The sequence below is a fragment of the Lethenteron reissneri genome, chromosome 56 (genome assembly GCF_015708825.2).
Source record: "Lethenteron reissneri isolate LAM-NWPU_2019-01 chromosome 56, ASM1570882v1, whole genome shotgun sequence".
In the NCBI taxonomy this organism is placed as follows: domain Eukaryota; kingdom Metazoa; phylum Chordata; class Hyperoartia; order Petromyzontiformes; family Petromyzontidae; genus Lethenteron; species Lethenteron reissneri.
This window is the reverse complement of record NC_083834.1, coordinates 1,172,171-1,190,647: the sequence shown is the minus strand read 5'-3', so window position 1 is coordinate 1,190,647 and position 18,477 is coordinate 1,172,171. Positions and strand designations below refer to the sequence as shown.

At 58.9% G+C, this 18,477-nt stretch overlaps 1 protein-coding gene across 1 annotated transcript in view; it reads right to left on the bottom strand.

Annotated features, from left to right (window-relative positions):
- Positions 1-13,416: 13,416 nt before the first annotated feature.
- LOC133357009 (inositol polyphosphate 5-phosphatase OCRL-like) overlaps positions 13,417-18,477 on the bottom strand; it is a 5,584-nt gene continuing 523 nt past the window's right edge. Inside the window, exons 2-4 of the mRNA XM_061574751.1 lie at positions 17,236-17,362; positions 16,182-16,293; positions 13,417-14,793 (exon numbers count right to left, since the gene is read on the bottom strand). Of these exons, the coding sequence (XP_061430735.1) occupies positions 14,675-14,793; positions 16,182-16,293; positions 17,236-17,362 (358 nt within the window). The 3' untranslated portion in view covers positions 13,417-14,674. The remainder of the gene's footprint in view (positions 14,794-16,181; positions 16,294-17,235; positions 17,363-18,477) is intronic.

Below are 18,477 nucleotides of genomic sequence, written 5' to 3'. Positions count from 1 at the left end.
TACCCCCACCAATGGAAGGAGAGGAGTGGAGGGAGAGCGTCATTTGAGGACATTAAATACCCAGGCAGGTGCATTGTTTTCTGGGGCTGATGGTAAGGCCCCACCTCAGCACGTTCCAGGTTCAGCAGCAGTCTACAAATCCTTCTCAGTGGGCAGCAATTAACAGATCATCTGCATACATATCATGGTTGGCTAAGCGGGAACCATCCCTTGACTGCACCCGGGCATCGTTCAGCCTCTCATTGTAACCGTACCAGATGGAAATTCCACTGGTACATCCGTGGAAAGCTTATTGAGCTTCGTGGTCAAAGATTATGTTCAATAGTGTGCGGGGGGGGGGGGGCAAAGAATATCCCTGTCGCACTCCAGGGTAAACAGAAAATGGATCCGACTCCCGGCCACGCAGCTTTGCCCAGGCCTGCCCACCATCGTGAGGGTCCTTAATGATTATGAGCAGAGGGTCAGGGACTAGAAAAGCACAAAGACGAACCCACAGCCCTGGCCTAGTTATGGTATTGTAGGACTCGATCAGGCCAATAAATCCAAAATGAAGTAGATCCAGTAAATGGTTTGTACGTGAAGGATAAACAAAAATAATCGGGACCACCAGGGCATGCTTACAATCCTGCGGAACCCATCCTGTGGTCCGAATGGTTGTTATGGTCACCTAGGCAGTCTGCACAAAAAATTCCACTCTCCCTCAGCTGTTCGCTTGAGGTCATGTCACGTCGATGGTTGTTTTACCTGATCTCGGGGCCTCTGGATCACCCTTTACACTTCCAAAAATGGTTGGCACATTCGCGAACCGCTCACAGAGTGGCTACTTTCTCCAATATTTGAGGCATGGCGGCACCGGCGAGGTCAACCCCCACAATGCCTCGCGATATTTGAACTGAGGGGGTTTCCCCTCCTCCAAGATCTCACAGAGATGCTCAACAAAACCAGCGAGCCAGTTCTTGGGGGTTGGATGGTGATGGGTGTGGCACTGCAAGTTACCTCCCAGCGCAGGCTGCGGTATAGGCCTCCTCAATCTTGGACGTGAGATGTTGTAGACGGTGGGAGGGGGCCTGCTGCATTCTTTCATCGAGCTGGAACGCCTCCTCCATCAGCGAGGGTCTTTGTTGAAGGCTGCACCATGTAACCAATGCAGCCAACCCCAGCTGCAAGTGATGATGAACCATCTCACTTGTAACCTTCGTCAGCGATACCAGGCTACTGTGTTCAAGCGGGTCTCTAGATGAACGCTTACCACCAGTGAAATAGTGGTAGGCACAACTTACACATGACACACCGATGGTCAGTGGGCAGATCAGCTCCATGGTAGGCCCTGGTGCAAAGTACATGGGCCTACATTTGCTCTGCCATCACGTGGTCCAGCAGATGTTCTTGCTTGGACTTGGCATGCATCCATGATGTTGTGTGTGTAGAGATGTAAATAGCTTCTATGGCATCTAGGTTCACGACTGCTTAGGTCACGTGCTTCTCTCTGGCACCGGCGAAAATATGGCAGGGAAGCGGGCCCTAGAGGGCATGGTCCTGTTGAACGGAGAGAGGGCACGTGAACGACACGGGGTAGCAAGGGGGTCCGAAAAGGGGGCTTGAGGGACATGTGACGCTGGCCCCGGTTCCTTCGGGAGAGATCGAGTAGGGGGCGTGGCTGGAGACGAAGCGAGGCGACGCTCGAGAGGAGAAGAGGGATGGGAGCGGAGCGACCGTGGTTGTTTGGAAGCGTGGACTCACCGTGTTACGTCTCTCCGCTCTTTGGTCGCCGGTTTAGATTGTAGTTCAGGTTACGTGGGTCAGGAAGAGTTACCGTCCTGACCCAGTTACGTAGTGACCCGGTTGGGGTCTAGTTAAACTGCTGTAACGTTAAAGTAGTAGCCCCGCTGGGCTGTATAATAAATGTGGTGCCTCCAGATTACAGTATGCGTCTCCGTGGGACCCACTACATATGGATGCGCCAATGCCAGAACAGCATGTTGGTAATTACAAACCCATGGGCTGCACACAAGTCTAGCAGCCTCCTACTGTTGTTATTGAGCTGATCTGGCCTTTGCCTTCCAATCCCTCTGGCCCAGGTTCCTGCATCATGACTCACTCGGGTTTTAAAAGTCACCGACAAGATAACTATCCCATAGGGCCACTTTAGCAAACATCTGGGACAGGTCATAGAAGACATCCGGACTCATCAGCCTTGTCTGCATCCCTCCACCGATGTTCAGCTCCTGTTGGTGCGTAAGCCACCACCACCATTCCTGGCATCCCGTTGATGAGGAAGCAAGCCTACAACAGCCTGGGCCTTATAGCTTCCCACATCTTGCCTCAATCTTGTTATGTTTGTTCAGAAGACGTGCCACTGTTGTTTAGCAATTTCCTATCCCGAGTGGAGAATTGCCCACCCCTCATCATAGTAATTGGAACCAAACCAGTCCACCGGGCCTCTTGTATGCCACAGAGGGGTGCAAGTGGTACCGGTCCAGCTCCCAACAGAGGAATGGCAGCCTCTCCTCTGCAGCGAGCATTTGGACATCCCACGTGGCCAACCTCAGTAATTTCCTGCTTCAATTCTAGATTAATCCACCTCTACGGAGAGGTTGTCCTTACAATTGTCCAAAACATATTTCCCTGTGTTGCCTTCTCTATGTATCTCTGCTTGTTGTCATTTTGCTTCGTTTTCGTTTACCGTGATTGGTGTCTCAGTTTTCGTTTTGCCAGTTTCCCACGATTTGTTGCCTGTGTAGGGGTGTCAGGGGAAGGATCCCCACCAATAGGTGGGTTAGTGGGAGGGGTGATCGAGGAGATATAAGGAGAGAACGGGCGGGAAGAGGGGGCCTTTGGCGGGAACGATATTGGGACGGCTGGGGACAGGTGTGGATGGAAGAAAAGGAATAAAGGACAAGACCCCTGCAATCTGGTGTCGGCCCCCCCTTTACATCTGGTGGCAGCGGTGGGATTACAATGGCTACAAAAAAGAATCCCCGCGGAAAAGAGCCAAGGGAAGAGGAAGCAGGGGCCGGGGATCCTTCCCATCCCGGGCAACAAGGGGGCCTGCTATCAGAAGCAGCAGCAGGGGGCCCGGATCGCCTGGAGGACCCCATGGAGGACCGCATGGCCCGCGTGGAGAGGGCACTCCAGGAGCTACTGCAGAGGCTCCCTATAGGGGGCTCGCCAGCACCGGGACCCCCACACGTACTACGGGAGGAGAGGCCACGGGACCCGGAGGCCGACCAGCCGGCCGGGCAGGAGCCGCAACCAACCTCGTCACGCCAGCCGCCGCCGCTCCCACCAAAACCCCCAGGGCTAAACACCCAACACGGAGAGCAGGTGGCCGGACGGCCGCATCGGCTGGGGCCCGTCGACAAGTTCGTGGCTGAGGAAGAAGATTGGGAGGAGTTTGTCCGCCGATTCGAGGCTGCCTTCCACGCTCTCGAGTGGACAGACGAAGAGGCACTACGAGCGCTGCCATCCGTTCTGGGCAAGGAAGCACTCTCCTCTTACACCTCCCTTCCCTCGCACAGCAAGTCCATGCTACAGGCGGCCTACGAGGCTTTGGGGGAGCATTTAAACGGTTCCAGGATCGCCAGCGAGGGGCTAAAGAATCCCCTTTAGCCTACAGGGGTGCGCTGCTCGTGTTGGCGAGGAGAGCTTTCCCTTGCCTGGCGGAAGAAGCGCTCGAGGACCTCGTGGTCGAGCACCTCATCGCCTATGCTTGCCGCGCCGGCGTTGTAATGCCCGTGGTGACGCCGGGGGAACACACCTCGCTGTGGGCTGCCCGGACCATCCAAGCCCACGAGCAGGTCATGGACCGGGCGCCACCCGTGGGCCCGGTGGCTGGCGCGGCGGGGGGGAACAGCCGAGCCGTTGTCGCGGCGCTACTGGGTCCAGCGACACCAACCGCCGAACCTGCACCGTCACCACAGGCTGCCTGTGGGGCAGCTGGGAACGGACCCCCGACGTCTGAGATGGAGCCATCGCTGCGGGAGGTGTACGCGGCGATCCGGGGACTGGCGGAGCAGAGGGACCATGGGCGCGACCAGCCGCCGCGTCGCTGGCAGCCGCCTCTACAACATCGCGCTGAGCCCCCCGACGGAACGCCCCGTGGGTCTGCCACCGTTGTGGTCGAGAGGGGGAGCCGGAGGCCGCCAACGTCACCTGGAACCCGCCGGGGCCGAACGCCGACAGGATCCAGGCGAGTGATGCCGTCCCGCCCGGCCTCTCGGTCGGGTCGAGCAATTACAATTCCGACGCCGCGAACTTACCGGGAGTCTCCTCGGAGTGGGCGCCGTCGGTGTCGTTCCCCGGTCCCCATTGTCCGGGTTGGGGGAAGGGGATCGCGCCGGGGATAGCACCGGGGCCTGTGATTGCGTCGCGACCCGGAGTGGCGTCGCGAACGGACGTGACGTTGCATCCGGAAGTGACGTCACGGCCGAAAGTGGTGTCGCGGATCACGCCGGGAATTGCGCCGGGGCCGGGGACCGCGTCGGGGATTGCGCCGAGGCCGGGGACCGTGCCGGGAGTCGCGCCGAGGCCGGGAGTCGCGCCGAGGCCGGGAGGGACGTCGCGGGGGGAGGTGACGTCGCGGGCGGACGTGACGTCGCGGGCGGACGTGACGTCGCGGCCGGGGGTGGCGTCGATACCGGGCGTGGTTTCGCGGGCGGGCGTGACGTCGCGGGCGGGCGTGACGTCACCAGTTTACCGCGACGCCGGCGAGTTGCCAGGGGCAACGGCCCGTGTGCTGAGACGGCACACAAAATTGACATTGCGCCCTGGAGCAGTTCCACGGCCCGCCTCACCACCGCTTTGCGGCGGAGCGAGACGGAACCAGGGGGACCACGCCCCCGTGACAAAGGAAAGGGAGGGTAGAAGGGAGGGGCTCACGGGAAGGCCCACCCCCCAGTCCCCACCGCCCCCTACAATGGGCCCCCCCCCCACACCACAAGGGGGGCCCACCCTACGTCACCAAGGGGGGGCAATTTGCACCACATAGAGAGCCTAGCCCGCAACCCAGGGGGAAGCCCACACTATGTAACAAGGGCGCGCTCACCCTGCTGCGACGCACTCCAAAGGGAGGAACCCCATCTTCGGTCCATTCACATCCATCCCCCATCATCTCACCATGCACCACAGGATAACGAGACGCCGCCTGGTCAGTGGCCGGACTCAGCCACACAATGGAGGAAGCTGGCAAGGCCGGTGGTAGCGGCCACGTCAGGAACCTCGGTCCTGGTTGGTGAAATCGCGGGAGTGTCGGCACGTATCTTGGTGGATACGGGGGCATCAGCCACGATCATCTCGAGCACCATGCATGAGATGCTGCCGGATAAAATCCGACCTTTAGTCCCCATCAAGACAACGTTCATTGCAGCAAATGGAGGCAGCATGGGCTTCCTGGGCCAGGTTGAAGCCCCGATATAGATTGGGCAGCTTTCGGTAGCAGGACCCATCCTTGTCTCCGCAACGTTGCCCGTACCCTGCCTGTTAGGGACGGACTTTCTGAGGCGGATGCCAATGAAAATCGATCTGGCCAATGGGCGGGTCGAAGTCCAGGGAACGCATCTCCATTTCCTAAAGGCTGAGGGGGCCAGCCGGGGTGTACCCTATGTGCAGGCTCTGGTTAGTAAGTCTGTCTCCATTCCCCCGGCAGCCCAGATGCTGATTCCGCTGCAATATCGGTCCCCCCTCGTGACAGCCCGACCAGACTCACCCATCCTGGTGTCTCCGGCGTCAGCTGCCATGGATCGCCATGCGCTGGTGGGAGCCGAAACTATTGTACAGAGGAACCAGCATCTGTTCATTCAGGTGCTGAACACCTCCGATAGAACAGCGATGGTGCAGGAGGGAACAGTTCTGGCCCACGTTAGTCCCTTGTCACTAGGTGCCCCAGGGACAAAGCCCGAGCTCGTAGGCAGCATTAGCCAGTCCGAGGACAGAGGGGCCGAATCGTGGATGGACCAGCTGGCGGGGCCTGAGCCGGGATTGCCGCCCGACCAGAAACAGCAGCCGCACTCGTTATTGCATGAGTTCTCGGACGTGTTTAGCCGGGGACTGTTCGACCTAGGGCGCACAAATGTGTCGCAGCACCACATTAACACGGGAGATGCCGCACCCCTGCGCCAAAACACATATAGAATGAGCCCAATGGAAAAAGAGCACATTCAACAAGCAGTGCAGGAGATGCTGCGGGCCGACATAATTTCTCCATCCTCGAGTCCCTGGGGGGCACCGGTGGTCCTAGTCAAGAAGTCAGACGGGTCACTGAGATTCTGTGTGGACTTCCGACGCCTCAATGACTCATTGGATGCACTGGCGGGAGCAAAATTTTTCAGTACGCTGGATTTATTGTCCGGGTTCTGGCAGGTCCCACTAGACGCAGACTCCCGGCCTAAAACAGCGTTCCGGACACCACAGGGCCTGTTCGAGTTCAACTGCCTGCCTATGGGCCTCCAGACTGCGCCGGCGACGTTCCAACGCATAATGGAGTTGGCCTTAGCAGGCCTCCAATGGGAAACGTGCCTCATCTACCTGGATGACGTCATTGTTTTCAGCCGATCATTCGAGGAACACATTGACCGATTACGTCAGGTATTCCTGCGGTTCCGGAACGTGAACTTGAAGCTCAAGCCGTCGAAGTGCCACCTTATGCAGTCGTCGGTACGCTACTTGGGCCACGTCGTGAGTCTGGAGTGGCTACAGACCCGGAAAAGACGGCCTGCGTGAGGGCTTGGGCTGTTCCCACAACGGTTCCAGAGGTACGCCGGTTTGTGGGTTTCGTTTCTTACTACCGCCGCTTTGTGCCCAACTTCGCAACCATTGCCAAGCCCTTGCACGTGTTGACGGCGAAGAACCAGAGGTTTTATTGGGGCCCTCTGGAGGAAGAGGCATTCCAGCAGCTGCGCTCACGTCTGACAGATGCACGACCATTGGCCTTTCCGGATTTTGGCCTCCCCTTTATCCTGTACACGGACGCCAGCGATGTGGGCATCGGCAGTGTTTTGTCACAAGTCCAGCAGGGTCGGGAGGTGGTTATCGTCTATCGTAGTCGCGTGCTTTCATCAGCGGAGCAGTGCTACTGCGTCACACGTAGGGAACTCCTGGCAGTCGTTCACTTCGTGCCGCAATTCCGACCCTACCTGTATGGTCGCAAATTTATGGTCCGCACTGACCACGCGGCCTTGCAGTATTCGCTCCGCATCGACCAGCCTTCGGGCCAGCTGGCCAGATGGATAGAGCGCCTGCAGGAGTACAGGTACCAAGTAGTGCATCGCAAAGGGACCAGACATGCCAACGCAGACGCATTGTCCCAACTGGCGCCCCAGGGCCCTTGTGCATGCACCACAGGCGGGGCACGCTGCAAGGAGGCGAGGCCGGAGGGGACGGTCATCGCTCCCGTATGCACGGCGGAGGGCGCACAGGGTGAGGTCCAGCTGACCGACCACGACCTGGGGCTGACCTTGGACGATTGGAGATGGCTACAGCTGGAGGAAGCCCCACTGCGAACGCTACGCGCCTCAGCAGAGGCAGGGGGGGAGGAGTACATCGCATGGGAGGACCTCCTCATGCGATGGGACCCGACAGGGCGCCGGCGATGCCTGGTAGTTCCGGAGTCGCTGCGTCAACAATTGGTTATGGACGTACACGGCCGCCAGCTGATGCACCTGGCGGGGCGAAAAACACTGTACACATTACAGGGTCGGTACTTTTGGCCAGGTATGACCGCTGACGTGCATCGATGGGTCGCTACCTGCGTCGAATGTGCGCGGCGAAAGCCGCCACCCCGGGTAAGCCGGGCGCCCCTACAGCCCATCACGGTGACCAGGGTCAACGAATTGGTTGCGTTGGACATCCTGGGACCACTGCCGGTCACGCCACGGGGAAATAAATACCTGTTGGTCGGAGTCGAGTACTGCACGAGGTGGCCGATGGCGTGGGCCCTCCCGGACCAAACGGCACAGACCATCGCCGATGCCTTCGTGGGAGGCTATGTCCTTGATAAGGGGGCACCAGAGCAGTTGCTCACGGATCAGGGCAGGAATTTCTCCTCACAGCTATTGAAGGACGTCTGCTCTATCCTGGGCACTAAAAAGGTCTGAACATCTCCGTATCATCCCCAGACCGATGAGATGGTAGAGCGGCTTAACCGCACCATAGCGGCCATGCTGTCCCAAGTGGTGGACGAAAACCATTCCGACTGGGACCTCCACATTCCATCGGTCTTAGCGGCGTACAGGGTGGCCCCACACGCGGCGACGGGGTTCTCGCCGTTTTTCCTGATGTACGGACGGGATCCCGTTCCGCCTATTGAGGTGCAGCTGACGGACATTCCCGCAAGAGCCGACGCATGGCCGAAGGCACTAAAGACCTCCCTCATTTATTTGAGAGGCCCGCCAAGCAGCCGAGGCCGCATCGGCCACGAGCCAAGAGAGTAATGTACGTATACGGGAGAGGACAGTGACAGCCAAGCCCTTTAAAGTCGGGGACCAGGCATGGCTACACTGTCCTCAGGTGCCGGTTGGCCTCTCACCAAAGCTGCACCGACCCTGGAAAGGGCCGGTCGAGGTCATTAAAGCACTCCGACCGCAGTGCGTCCAGGTCCAACTGGGTAAGCGACAATTGTTTGTACACCCCACCCGCCTTAAGCCATACATCTCTCCACCATCATCTTCACCAACATCACCACCAACATCACTGCCAACATCATCATCATCCCTACTCAGGCCAAGGTCGCCGACCACCACGCGCCGACCGGCAGGGGGTTCGGTGCCCTGTGTTCCCTTGTCACCTACAGCACCCCATGTGAGGCCTGACGGAGCGGCGGCACGAGCGGGGGCCGGAGAGACAGCGGCGCCAGGCAAGGCGACACCGGCACCACCGAACCAGGGACCGCGACGAGAGGGCCTTCGAAGGAGGGGGCCGCCACGGTCATCTGCTGCCTGTGGATGTCCGGGCTGTTACGGGATGCTGGCTGGAGACCTGGGCAGGCCGTGCAATTGATTTCGTTGTGTTATATTGCATTGCATGGTTGTGGGGGGGGGGGGGTAAGGGTTGTTGTCACTGTCAGTGGTGGGAGGCATGGGGAGACTTAAATGGTCCATGGGGGAGGCAGAACCGAGGACGGTTATTTTTTCTCCGGGGGGGGGGGGGGGGGGGGGGTGATGTAGGGGTGTCTGGGGAAGGATTCCCACCAATAGGTGGGTTAGTGGGAGGGGTGATCGAGGAGATATAAGGAGAGAACGGGCGGGAAGAGGGGGCCTTTGGCGGGAACAATATTGGGACGGCTGGGGACAGGTGTGGATGGAAGAAAAGGAATAAAGGACGAGACCCCTGCAATCTGGTGTCGGCTCCCCCTTTACACCTGTGTAGGGGTTATTACGGGAGAAACGGCGGACAACAAACACAGGGCTGTCGGCACTCACATACACGGGGGGTCACACCGACGTCCGCATCAGTTATTGCCCACGCCCCCAGCCCTCGGAGGCGATCCCTATAAAAGGTGGAACCCAAAGAGCTCGAGGCAGTTCGACACGAAGCTGACCAGTGAAGATCCAAGACTCGGAGATTAGGCCCTGGGACTCCCCGGTCTCGCCGTCCTTATAAGGGCCGAGCCGGGTAAGCCAGTGGCGCGGCCCAAGAGCTTCCAGACCGCTGCCCTTATCAGGGCAAGGCTGGTTAGCTGGTGCCGAGATCTGTGCTTGCCAGGGCCAGATCAGTCAGCCTCCCGTAGCCCAGTAGAGGAGGACTGGGGGACAGGACAGAGGGCTTAGTACTAGGGTGGGTTGCCCATAGTACGGGTGAAGGGGCCGATACCCCTTCAACTATTGTATCTGTCCCGGAGTTAATAAACAGTGTGTCTCAACTTCCTCATCGTCTCCTCATCAACTTACTACACCTGCATTGGTCCTTCTCTCCGCCCCTTCCCCCGCCTCTACAGCCGAAATAAGTCCCTGTACGTTATCCTTCCGGACGTCTTTCTATGTGCCTCTCCATGCGTATCCGTCTCTTGTTGTGGTGTTCTGGTTGTTCCTCTGTGCTGCCCAAAACATCTTTCGCCGTGTCTTCTCTGTGTATCTCTGCTACCTTGTACCTCGTGTCTGTTCACGAGTCCTTGTCCATCCGTTTACGTTGGTGTGTTCAGCCCAGAAGATGAACACAAAATTTAGCAGTCTTTTGATATACGTGGTTAACCAAGTTAGTGTCTAACTGTGCTGTTGGCCAACTGGTTTGCATCGCATTGTTTCTAAGGTTTGTTGAGTTCGTGTCTCTCCATCTTATTGCTGTATTTGCCTCCGTGCAGTTTGCCGTTCTGTGTGCTGTGTGTGTGATGTCCCTCTGTGTGCTCCATCGCTGTGTTTTGCCCCATTTTCACCTGATGATGAGCGCTTGTGTTTCTTTCGAAACGTCGTGATTTATTTCATATTTAAATTATATTTTATTTCTACATCCGTGACTTTACCGAAAGAACCAATGAGTAGAGTGGTACAGTCTGGATCTGCAAATTGTGGTAGGCCAGCAAACGGTCATGAACACAACTGTACCCCCGGTGAGCCTCTAGCGCAAGCTGAGTTAGTTGGTTATTTCCACCATGGAACTTGGTTTAGAAAAAGAGGTGTGCGAAGGTTGAGGGGTTACCAGCCCCCCACTAATCTAACTACACACACAAGCAGGCTTGCACACCGCCTACTCACTCACGTCAGCCTCAACAACAACCACCATTCCCCACTAAGTGGCGGTGACGTCACCACGGTGCTTGTGCCAGGCTATGTGCACGTTGAGGCCATGTGAAGTGTCGGACGCCCGCTGGCAGGTCACGGGACAGACCGAGGTGCCATGGGTTGACCGGCTGAGATGACTGAGATGACTGGCTAATGTACCACCTGTGCCCCCTACTGTGCTCACTTGCTGCGTTTAGCCACCCGGCGCTCCGCTCGTTGTTGTGAGCGTCGCTCCTCTGCCCTCCGTTGTTGTTGGAAGGCGACTGCCTCCAACTGCCCAGAAGCGTCCTTCACGAGCCTCCTCCACAAAGGCCGATCTTGACACAGCTGGTACCAGTCATTGGCAAGTTCACTCAGCTCAACAACCTCTTGTACCATTTCACTCAGCCTCAACATACACCCCTACTCACACACACATTAAACCTCACATCCACCCTCGCACCACACCTTACACACTATCCTCACGACGTTACACCATGAAGCACAATAGTTCGCACAACACAATCACACATTAAACGCGGAGACACACACACACATACGTGCGGCATCGGCAGGTTGGATGGATAGACACGTATGAGACCTTTATCATAGAGTGACACACACACACACGTACACACATATAATATAATATAGACTGACTTCATTTCGGGCTAGGCCATAATCATTAAAACAACACCGCTGTCATTGTTATTATTGCAGTGTGCACGGGGAAGGGGGGGGTTACAGCCCAGTCCACACAAACCCGTCGCATGCAACTGCATCCCTTCCACGTGGTCGTCTTCGCAAACAGGTTGCTCACAGCAGAGACGTGGACTCGAATGAGCCTCTATCCTCGGTCTCTCGAGTTCTCGCCTGGTTACACAAACACAACTCCGACACGTGGTTCGCTCAGCCACACGGCTGTGACCGCTCGCCTGTGGTGGGACCCCCAACCTGTCCACGTGAACGTCTCCACAACCAGTTACAACCCAGTTGAACAGTCGGTTGCAGGCAACCGACTGTTCAGGACAGACTCGACTTTCACGCGGCGGTCGATCTGCCCGGCGGTTTCGAGCGGGTCGCACGCTACACGCGGCACACGATTGACGAGCTGCGATCGGCCGTTACGATCCCGAACGTGCCGTGCAAGAATGTCCTCGCGCACGCAACTGGTCGTTCGGATGCGGACAAAGCGGTCGCGAGCCGGCAATGACGATGAAAGCCACGGCGCGATTAGCGCCACTGCGGGGCGGCTCGCGACGCACGGCCGGAGCTCCACCACCACCACCTCTCCTCTCTCGCTTTCTTTGGTGACGACGACCAAAGGCTCTCGCCGCGGAGCTGTAGCCGGCAAAATAGGACGAAGGGCGATAGACACGAGTTACAGCCGACGGGAGAGGAGGCTTCGTTTCTCCATGCGGAGGAGCTGTGGGTAACGGGGTCGGACGGGAGGACGTCTAGTTTATCCGCGTGAAGCTCTAGCCGAGAGGAAGGGACGTGAGCTGTAGCCGAGGCGGTAGGGACCTTAGTTGAAGTGCGTGGAAGAGCTGTGGCCGAGGGGAGGGGGTTATAATCCTCGCCCCAGCTCACAGGGGGTCACAACGTGCTTTTCAATCACCCCCTCGGATATATCGTCCATCCAACGAGCCGCGTCGTCTCAAACGCACCCCCGTGTCTTGCTCCGAGAGCCTCCCGCAGGACTACACTGCTGAACGATCGGCGCCGGTGACGCCGGGTCCATGATTACGAATCATTCTCCTCGAGGATCGCCCTGGAAAATACCCAAACGCGCGAGACCGCGGCGGCGACGGTGGCGGCGTGGGAATCACCGTGACCCCAACCATAACCCTAGCCACCCCCCAACCCCAAACCCCATTAGTTTATGCAGCTGGATAAAAACCACGTCCATGTTAAAAACACGCGGAGGCACGGGGAGAAGTGGAGAGATGCGCGGAGACACGGGCGGATAAACAGAGAAACGCAGCGAGACGCGCGGGGGGAGACGGGGAGGAGTGAGGACACACGTGGGAGATGTGGTGTGGTGCAGGGAGATGTGGCGATGTGCACCGAGACACGGGGAGACGCAGGAAAACACGGAGAGACGCTGGAAGATACGTGGAGACGTGGATAGAGAAGGAGAGACATGGGGAGACATTTGGAGACATGGGAAGACGCCGGAAGACGCGCGGAGACACGTGGTGATAAGTGGACATGGTGGGGGGGGGGAGACACAGGAGACACGCGGAGATGCAACCGCCCACTGAACTGTCACTCCTGCAGCCCTCCTCGCACGACCCATGGAGACCCCATCAACTCCGCAGTGAGGCGAAATGTGAGCAACGAACAGAGTAACGAGCGCAGGTGATTGACGGCCACCACGTCCCACCGAGAGCACGTCACTCAGACGCCCCCCAGTCCATTCGTGCGATCAACTAGAAGCTCACCCGACTCGCCGTTCTCGAGACACTCCATGGACCTGCACCTTCCACACCCCCCCTCCTCCCTCCTCCACACTCTCTCTCTCTCCCCTTTCATCTCGCTCCCCTCCTCCTCCACACTCTCTCTCTCTCCAACCTCTCTCCCCTTTCATCTCGCTCCCCTCCTCCTCCACACTCTCTCTCTCTCCAACCTCTCTCCCCTTTCATCTCGCTCCCCTCCTCCTCCACACTCTCTCTCTCTCCAACCTCTCTCCCCTTTCATCTCGCTCCCCTCCTCCTCCACACTCTCTCTCTCTCCAACCTCTCTCCCCTTTCATCTCGCTCCCCTCCTCCTCCACACTCTCTCTATCTCCAACCTCTCTCCCCTTTCATCTCGCTCCCCTTCCCGGCCCTAACCCACACATCGGCCCTTTCCCTTTATCCTATAACAGTGGCTGGTACGAGTGTGTGTCCTCAAAACACCGGGTTCACTCGAGGGTGGCGCTGCCCTGCTTTGTTCGTTATTTACCAAAACCCCGCTACCCCCATGAAGGTTAAATTAATGTTACTGACACTGATTTTAACATCACCGCTGTGGATGCTCCATCCACTGCTACACTAGCTACCGTGATAATCCACTGCTACACTGGTCACTGTACTTATCTGGCTTAGCGGTAGAGCAAGTGGCTCGCAAGAGGAACGTTGCAAGTTCAAACCCAGGTTGTCGACTTGATCGCGCCTATCTCTCTGGGGGTCAATAGAAATGAGAACCGATTTTTTCGTGAAAGATCAACAGCGGCTGTCCCGTGGATAGACTCGCCCCCGCTGCCACAGCAATGGCTCTGCAGGGCTGCAAACGGGTGATGAGCACCGATGACTCGATGCAGCGAAATGACTCGGACCGGGGCTACAACTGGGAGCGCGTGGCGTGGGAGAGCGTCCCAACGCAGCTCCGCCGAAAAACCCAGCGTCGCTCTGCGCGATGTGCAGTTGTAAAACGTGGCCAAGTGAGAGACCTGCAATTTGCTAAATTCAAAAAAATCACCTCTTAGATTGAGCACACAGCAGCAATCATGCCCCCCCACCTCTACCGGCAGACTAACGCCTAATTTAGCACGCCGCGTGCCGATGTCACATTTGTCTCCCACGGGGAACAGCTGATGCTTTGAAAGTGACAAAGGAGCTGCGATGCAAGGTGCTTGGAGTTGCCGAAGCACCGACGTACTTGCCATGTAAATGCAGAGATCATTGTCACGCGATACCCACACACGTCATTTCGAGGACACAAATTTACCACGACTTCGAGCACTGATGCTAACCACTGCTCCCCCACTCCCTTACCAGCCCCCACCTCCCCCCCCCCCCGTCCACCGCCAGCATTCACAAACCCAATCTCGTTATAATTTAACCTCTTCCTGAACCCTGACCTCGCACCTCGCACCACCAACCATCAACCATCAACCACCAACCACCAACCACCAACCCCGCCCCGCAAGGTCGGACACCGGTGCGAAGTGGGGGGGGGCAGCAACATGGCCGCCGGAGTCACGGACCCGCGGCGGCGGCCAATCAGCTGCTGTCGTCGTGCAAGAGGAAGTGCTGCATGAAGGCGATGTGCTTCCTGCGGTCGTCCGGGAGGCGGCGCCGGTTGGGCGGCGGGCGGAGCAGCACCGAACCAAACACCGAGGCTGGGCGGGGGGGGGGGGTAATGGGGAATCACCGTGGGGGGCACAGGGGGGACCGCGAGGGTGAGAGGGGCGGAAAGCAATCGGTCCTCCGCGAGGCGCGGCATAACGTCGCCGGCACTCCGGGAGTCTGAGCGAGTGGTGAGTGGTGAGCGTGTGGTGAGCAGTGTGTGTGGAGCGTGTGGTGAACGGTGAGCATGTGGTGAGTGGTGTGCGTGTGGTGTGTGTGGAGCGTGTGGTGAGTGGCGAGTAGTGTGTGTGGAGCGTGTGGTGAGCGTGTGGTGAGTGGTGAGCGTGTGGTGAGTGGTGAGCGTGTGGTGAGTGGTGAGCGTGTGGTGAGTGGTGAGCGTGTGGTGAGCGTGTGGTGAGTGGTGAGCGTGTGGTGAGCGTGTGGTGAGTGGTGAGCGTGTGGTGAGTGGTGAGTGGTGTGAGTGGAGCGTGTGGTGAGTGGAGCGTGTGGTGAGTGGAGCGTGTGGAGCGTGTGGTGAGTGGTGAGCGTGTGGTGAGTGGTGAGCGTGTGGTGAGCGTGTGGCGAGTGGTGAGCGTGTGGTGAGCGTGTGGTGAGTGGTGAGCGTGTGGTGTGGTGAGCGTGTGGTGAGTGGTGAGCGTGTGGTGAGTGGTGAGCGTGTGGAGCGTGTGGCGAGTGGTGAGCGTGTGGTGAGCGTGTGGTGAGTGGTGAGTGGTGTGAGTGGAGCGTGTGGTGAGTGGAGCGTGTGGAGCGTGTGGTGAGTGGTGAGCGTGTGGAGCGTGTGGCGAGTGGTGAGTGGTGAGCGTGTGGTGAGTAGTGTGTGGTAGGCGTGTGGTGAGTGGTGTGTGTGGAGCGTGTGGTGAGCGTGTGGTGAGTGGTGAGCGTGTGGTGAGTAGTGTGTGGTGAGCGTGTGGTGAGTGGTGTGTGTGGAGCGTGTGGTGAGTGGTGTGTGTGGAGCGTGTGGTGAGCGTATGGTGAGTAGTGTGTGGTGAGCGTGTGGTGAGTAGTGTGTGTGGAGCATGTGGTGAGTGGTGTGTGTGGAGCGTGTGGTGAGCGTGTGGTGAGTGGTGAGCGTGTGGTGAGCGTGTGGCGAGTGGTGAGCGTGTGGTGAGTGGTGTGTGTGGAGCGTGTGGTGAGTGGTTTGTGTGGAGCGTGTGGTGAGTGGTGTGTGTGGTGAGTGGTAAGCGTGTGGTGAGCGTGTGGTAAGTGGTGAGCGTGTGGTGAGCGGTGTGTGTGGAGCGTGTGGTGAGCGTGTGGCGAGTAGTGTGTGGTGAGCGTGTGGTGAGTGGTGTGTGTGGGGCGTGTGGTGAGTGGTGTGTGTGGAGCGTGTGGTGAGCGTGTGGCGAGTAGTGTGTGGTGAGCGTGTGGTGAGCGTGTGGTGAGTGGTGAGCGTGTGGTGAGCGTGTGGTGAGCGACCCCTCACCCAGCATGCGAGCGTCCGTGTGGTTGGCGTCCGAGTGCTTGAGCAGCTCGCGAAGGAACGCGGCCAGGTAGTGGAACGCACCGCCATGGCACCCGGGCAGGCGCGAGAGCTCCTGCCAGAGAGGGGCACGGGTGGGTCAAGGTGGGTCAAGGTGAGTCAAGGTGAGTCAGAGTGAGTCAAGGTGGGTCAAGGTGAGTCAAGGTGAGTCAAGGTGAGTCAGAGTGAGTGAGCCAGGGGCGAGTTAGGTTGAGGAGCCAGGAGGTTCAGGTGAGCCACGCGAGTGAGCCAGAGCCAAATCCGTCGGGCAAACTTGGCCGTCCCCGAGCGGGGAGCGGCACGGCGGCCACCATGGACGCTGGTGGGGAAGCCTGCGGTAGGCCTGAGTGAAGCGTCTCGCAGCGTCTGGAGAGGCACACTCACGTCCACGCTTCATATCCATGGACATTGGAGAGGCCCCCCCTCCCTCCTCCCCTTACGGTGCCTTGAGGTCAGAGACTCTGCAATGAGCCCGGGGGTTCCCATCCGAAGTTCATCGGCCGCCCAGCCACGGCGATCGCACCGGGTTCCAGACCCACAGTCTCCGAGACCCAACGGCTTCCATGAGACCCAACGGCTTCCATGAAACGCCCACCGGGACGGCATTTGAAACAATGGTCGGCCATCGCGTGCAAACTTCACGAATCAAAATTTTCCACATTTGAAAAATGACACTGCAAATGACTCGGTCTGGAATCATAGACACACGGACACAGCAGCAACAATCAATGCCCGCTCGCAGGCCAGGCGCCGAGTCCCCTTGGAGGTGCCCCTAGAGGCCTAGCCCACCATGACCACGCCGCGGCAATCGTCGCCTCCCCACTGTCAAACGATCACAACGGGGGCCTCCCGAGTGGCGATTGCCCCGCAAGTGCCACGAGAACCACAGCGGCCACAGCGCTCCGTGATGAACGTTCGCGATGGTAACTCATGGGGGGTGCGGGGGGGGGGTGGGGGGGTGACCCCCCCCCCCACCCTGCTCCACCCCCAACCCGGCCCCCCCTCGCGCCCAGCGAACCTGCTTGCTCTGCGCGTAGCTGGCGGAGGCGTCGAGGCAGCGCGAGTAGAGCTCGTAGCAGACCACCGGCTCGGGCAGCGCCTCCAGGAAGATGAGCAGCCCTCGGCCACCGAGTGGTTGCTGCCGGCTGGGAGCGACGGGGACGTCAAGGTTGGGGTGGTCAAGGTTGGGGTGGTCAAGGTTGGGGTGGTCAAGGTTGGGGCGGTCAAGGTTGGGGTGGTCAGGTTGGGGTGGTCAAGGTTGGGGCGGTCAAGGTTGGGGTGGTCAAGGTTGGGGTGGTCAAGGTTGGGGCGGTCAAGGTTGGGGCGTCAAGGTTGGCGTGGTCAAGGTTGCGTGGTCAAGGTTGGGTGGTCAAGGTTGGGGCGCTCAAGGTTGGGGCGCTCAAGGTTGGGGCGCTCAAGGTTGGGGCGGTCAAGGTTGGGGCGGTCAAGGTTGGGGCGGTCAGGTTGGGGCGGTCAAGGATGGGGCTCAAGGTTGGGGCGGTCAAGTTGGGCGGTCAAGGTTGGGGCGGTCAAGGTTGGGGCGGTCAAGGTTGGGGCGGTCAAGGTTGGGCGGTCAAGGTTGGGGCGTCAAGGTTGGGGCGGTCAAAGTTGGGGCGGTCAAGGTTGGGGCGGTCAGGGTTTGGGCGCCGGCGGGGCGTGTGGGGGAGTTCCGGGGCCGCGGCGTTCTACTGTGGATCGCGGTGCCTGCTAGCCGCGTGTAAGAGTGCGATTGTGTCAGTGTGTGTGCGTGTCAGTGTGTGCGTGTCAGTGTGTGCGTGTCGGTGTGTGCGTGTCAGTGTGTGTAGGGGAGCGGTAGTTTAGCGGTTAGCGCGCTGCGCTATGAACCTGGCGAACCGGTTTCGATTCCCGCTCACGGCCAACACCAGTGACGATTATCTGAAACCGGTCTTGAGCCTCCCCTAGGTCGACTCAGCCTCAAATGGGTACCCAGTGTGGTGTGTAAACATCGCCACTGGGGAGACAAAGGCGGTCGGGCGTGATGCTGGCACCCACCCCTCGTGTACCGTTCCGGCCTTCATAGATGCTTGCTAACATCACTTGCCCTACAGTCTGTTACAGGCTATACAGGGGAACTTTGTCTTTGTAGCGGGGTGGGTGTAGCTGTGTGGGTGTAGCTGTGTGGGTGTAGCTGTGTGGTGTAGCTGTGTGGGTGTAGCTGTGTGGGTGTAGCTGTGCGGGTGTAGCTGTGCGGGTGCAGCTGTGCGGGTGCAGCTGTGCGGGTGTAGCTGTGCGGGTGTAG